The 4,989-nt window shown below is 41.3% G+C and overlaps 1 protein-coding gene across 1 annotated transcript; it reads left to right on the top strand.

Moving 5' to 3' along the window:
• Positions 1 to 1,104: 1,104 nt before the first annotated feature.
• Positions 1,105 to 2,813, top strand: LOC143863987 (Eukaryotic aspartyl protease family protein). Its single transcript, XM_077374799.1, has one exon. The coding sequence runs from the start codon at positions 1,201 to 1,203 to the stop codon at positions 2,584 to 2,586; it is 1,386 nt and encodes a 461-aa protein (XP_077230914.1). The 5' UTR covers positions 1,105 to 1,200; the 3' UTR covers positions 2,587 to 2,813.
• Positions 2,814 to 4,989: the final 2,176 nt, after the last annotated feature.

Raw genomic sequence — 4,989 nt, forward strand, 5'->3', positions numbered from 1 at the left:
GCACCAAATTTTCTAAATTTTTACAAAATTTTAACTGTGTTAAGTAATTGTAAATCGGGTATAAAAGTTGAATCTACAGATATGACACAGACAAAAGGTAGAATCCACGGATCTGACCAGACTAACTAAAACCCAATTGAGTTAGGATTTGAGTGGATCTTGACACACGCATAGAGACAGATCTGATCCGAATTGGGTCCATTGAGAGGCCTAAACATTTTGGAAAAAACACTTGGCTCTAGACTGGTCTAGAGGAACTTCCTCAAGATCCATCAAATAGCAAGGGTTGTGAAAATACCAATTCCAAGCTTACTTTTATTTTTAGAAGGAATTGGTATTTCCACACCCATTGCTAGGGCTGCAACTCGGGTCGGGCGGGTCGGGTTTTGGAGAACCCAACCCTACCCGAGAAATATCTCGGGTCGGGTCGGGTCGGGTTTTTTTTTGGAAAACCCACGATTCCCAAACCCGGCCCTACCCATGATAAATCTCGGGTCGGTTCGGGTCGGGTAGGGTTTTTTCACGTTGACGCAATTTTTTAAGGAAAATTCTTGTTTGGCAAGGCAACTCAACTCATAGAAGCGTAAATTACACTCACATTACACTTGAATCAAACAATGATGTAATTACACTCACATCACACTGGAATCAAACAATGCTGTAATTAAACAATGTTGTAATTACAATCAAACAATGCTGAATCAAACACTTGAATCAACTCAACTCATAGAAGCAGAAATTACACTCACATACAGTAACTGTGGGTGCGTGGGTTTTCACTTTTAACTTTTAACTATCAATAGAAAAAAATGTACATACTATAACTTATGTAACTCGGGTCGGGCCCCTTCAAACCCGGCTCAACCCGAGATTCATGCGGGCTTTTGAATGCTCAACCCGGCTCGACCCAAAACCCATGAAACCTAAACCTAACCCTACCCATTGCTATTAGAGCATTAGCCGGGGTTGGAGGAAGTTTCCTTCCTCCAGACTGGTCTGATTCCAATTCATCTTTTTGCAAAAGCCCGGCCCAACCCAAGTTGCACCCCTTTGTAGAGGATGCTTTACACTCAATTTCAGTGTATAATACTCAGAATTTACCCGTGCCAGGGGCATCTCTCTCTCTCTCTCTCTCTCTCCGTCTTAAACAAATCTCCCTCATTCCTCAAAGCAAACAGCAAAGGAAAAATTGAAAAACCCATGTCTTCTTTACAATTCTATCTCCTCTTCCTCCTATGTCTCCTCTCTCTTATCTCCTCCATTTCATCATTAGATAACAAAACCCCTATTTCACTCTCACTTCACCAATTCAACCAAAACCCATCTCCCAATCCATGGCAAAATCTCGCCTACCTCGCCTCCACCTCTCTAATCAGAGCCCAACATCTCAAAAACCCCAAACCAAACCCAAACCCCCTCCTCACCAAAAGCCCCCTTTTCTCCCACGCCTACGGAGGCTATTCCATTTCCCTCAATTTTGGCACCCCCCCTCAAAAAATCTCCCTCCTACTAGACACAGGGAGCGATCTAGTTTGGCTCCCTTGCACAAAAAACTACGCTTGCAAAAATTGCACTTTCTCAAATACTAAAACCCAAATCCTTCCTTTCCTCCCAAGATCCTCCTCTTCATCCAAACTCATCGGTTGCAAAAACCCAAAATGTACTTGGATCCACACCCCTGAATTCCTCTCCAATTGTCAAAACTGCCCTCCAAATTCGACCGCCTGTTCACAAGTCTGCCCCCCATATGCCATAATTTACGGCTCCGGCTCCACCGCAGGATTACTCCTCTCGGAAACCTTAACTTTCCCAGAAAAAATTGTGTCAGATTTCGGCGTCGGATGCTCACTCTTCTCCAGCAATCAACCCGCCGGCATTGCCGGTTTCGGCCGGGGCCCGCCCTCTCTTCCCTCCCAATTGGGTTTAAAAACATTCTCCTATTGTCTCCTTTCCCGCCGATTTGATGATACAAATGAGAGCAGCTCTCTAATTTTAAATGGTGGGTCAGATTCCGACGAAAAAGACATAAGTTACTCACCGTTTCTAAAAAATCCGGTCGCCGGAAGGTCCGTATTCTCCACATATTATTATGTCCAATTGAGGAAAATCACGGTCGGCGGGACACGTGTCAAGATTCCATACCATTTCCTCTGGCCGGGATCTAACGGTAACGGAGGAACGATAATCGATTCTGGCACGACGTTTACTTTTATGGTGGGACCGGTATTCGAACAGGTCGCCCGTGAGTTCGAGATGCAGGTGCGACATTACAAGAGGGCTTATGATGTGGAGACTAAGACCGGATTGCGCCCGTGTTTTAACATTTCGGCCGAAAAATCGGTTTCGTTGCCCGAATTATCATTTCATTTTAAGGGGGGTGCCATTATGTCATTACCGTTGGCAAATTATTTTTCGATTTTAGGTAATTCGGACGCGGTTTGCCTGACGGTTGTGGCCGACGGGAGATCGGGTACGGAGATTTCCGGCGGGCCGTCGATTATTTTTGGGAATTTTCAGCAGCAGAATTACTACATTGAGTATGATTTGGAGAATGAGAGACTTGGGTTTAGGAAACAGACATGCTAGTGAGACATTATTTGGGATAATAATATTGCTTCATCACAACCATATTTATTATATTGTGTTATTTTTATTAATTTGATTATGATTTGTAGTTCCTAAGACTATTTTCTCGCCGGAATGTGTCGTTTCTCGCCGGCAAATGACATTAACAGATTGAATTTCCTGTAAAATTAAGGCTGTGGCAAATGTCAAGTTGTGAAAAGGAATAAATGTAGCAACGGTTAGATTTCTATGTCGTGCTCGTGAGTTCAAAAAAGAATGGGGTGGCTTTTTGCTTCTCTTTTCTTTTTCAAAGTTGTTGATGAATAAAACTTTTGAGAGTGAAAATGAAAGTGTATGTTGCGTACAACGGATAGCTAATGTCTAGCCACTATATGTGGACAGTAGTGAAAAATGGGACCTACCACTTGGTCTTGTGATATGTCCTTTCTTAAGTGGGACCACGAGTTTTTTCAAAGTCTGAAACTTAACTATTAAAAAATAAAAACAAAATAGCGGACTTTGGCCTTTGGGGTCCGTGAATGGATGAAATTACTCTGATCTGCCAGATAGTTTCAGGGTTTTGCTTTGCATTTAGTTGCCATGTCAACAAAATCTCTTGTTTGGTTTAATGTAGCATTGAAATCCTTGGAGACTACTTGACAAGTTTCATAGGTAATTATTGCTTGTCTGGCGATGTGGCATCCATATCCCCTCCTTATGCCTTACAAGCTAAATTTCCCCAAAAAAAATGTAACTTGGCTTATAGAATTTTACTCTCTCTCTCAACATTGGTAATGACACCCCCTCCAATAACTCGGCAACCAAACACTACTTTTCACTATTCTAAAACTTAAATCCTAGTTAAATCAAGAGAAATTATATTGTGAATGGACATGCAAGTCGGTATTGATGGTACTAGACAAATACTCCCTCGATGTTTACTCCAGCAGGAGCATCTTAAAAAGTGGTTGTATCAAATATCAAGGGTGGTACCGGCAATACCGACTTGCATGGGCATTCAGTATTGTATAATAAAATCTCATAAATCAAATATCGGTCTCCTCCTTATTGACTACTTATACCACTAATCTACAAGGTAGATTAGACCCTGCAGCCAAATAGACCCTAACCCTTGTCTGAAGATGAGAGCAACCAGGAACGATGCGATTAATGCATGTGAGCATTTGTCGTATTAAGAGGTGTACTTTTGTATTGGAGAGAGACATCTGATAGATTAGATGAGAGAGTTTTTGTAGTAACTTGTTCTGCAGCTGTCACAACCATGAATGGATTATGCAATAAAATACAAGTAGCTTTGAATGAGTTGTTTGATGAGCCAGGGCATTTTTTATCACTCAAGGTGGGCTTAATTTACTTAAAAAGAGTATTGCAACATGTCCTAATTACTTAATGGGATGTCTTATGGCTAGTTGAAAGATGAGTTGTTTATGACTTCAGATTATTTCTTGAAGAAAGGACTTGCTAGGAAAGAACAGTTAGATAGTAGATGATTTTGTCTTATTCATTTAAATCACATAGGGTGGCTGTTCTCTGCTGAAAAAGTGAGCCGAGAAATGGCTTTCTGCGAAATTGCCTAGCAAGTCCCTTTGAAGAAGGCCTTCTTGAACTATTATTTTGTTAAAAGAAAACCAATCATTACATATGGACCACTTGCCATGTCTAGCCATGTGTGTGGTGAATAGGGTTATCTCACCCTCGTCCAATAATTCTATATCTTTCAATTCATCATGCTCTATGAAAAAGAGGTCCTTCAAGATATCATCAAGGATGAATGATAGACTGAGTGCCCTTGCAAAAACCATCTACTAGGGTTTTTGCAAGGGCACCCCCGTTGGCCCATCTCAATAAAGTGCATTAGTAAGGGCACAGAAAAAGTATAGAAATGGGACATAAATTACAAACTTAAATGAGCAATAAATGCATTTGCCTAGATTGACTAATTGTGGCACCCTTTTAGATGGGTTTTTGCAAGGTGGCCCTTAAGTCTGTCATTCCTCATCTTTAAGCTGTTAAGTTTTTGCATGTCTCAATCTTGTGAATGGGATCTCTCCCATCAGATCTGGATCTGGGTTTCTTTGTGATGGCCTATCAAACCAATGGTCCCGATCACACAGCACATGTGACACATGGCCATTAACTATTGGTCGTTCTTGTTTCTTGATATTGTCTACTGTCTCCATCCCTATTGCTTAGTAGGTCATGCTTCTTACAAGAATTAATGTCACTCCCCATAAAATATACATATATTTCCCAGTATTGGGAATGGATGCTCCATTTTATTTAAGGTCTTCAATGTCGTTATGTCTTCTCTGCAATTTAAGAATAATGTTGCTGGGGTGCTTTTGGGCCATATGTTCCATAATCACTCACAATACAGCTAGGCATGGCTGACCAAAGTGCAGA

The sequence above is a fragment of the Tasmannia lanceolata genome, unplaced genomic scaffold (genome assembly GCF_043159265.1).
Source record: "Tasmannia lanceolata isolate RefF3 unplaced genomic scaffold, GAP_Taslan_0.1 ptg000044l, whole genome shotgun sequence".
In the NCBI taxonomy this organism is placed as follows: Eukaryota; Viridiplantae; Streptophyta; class Magnoliopsida; order Canellales; family Winteraceae; genus Tasmannia; species Tasmannia lanceolata.

Coding starts and splice junctions, on each gene's coding strand:
- LOC143863987 (XM_077374799.1), top strand. CDS start 1,201: ATGTCTTCTTTACAATTCTATCTCCTCTTCCTCCTATGTCTCCTCTCT.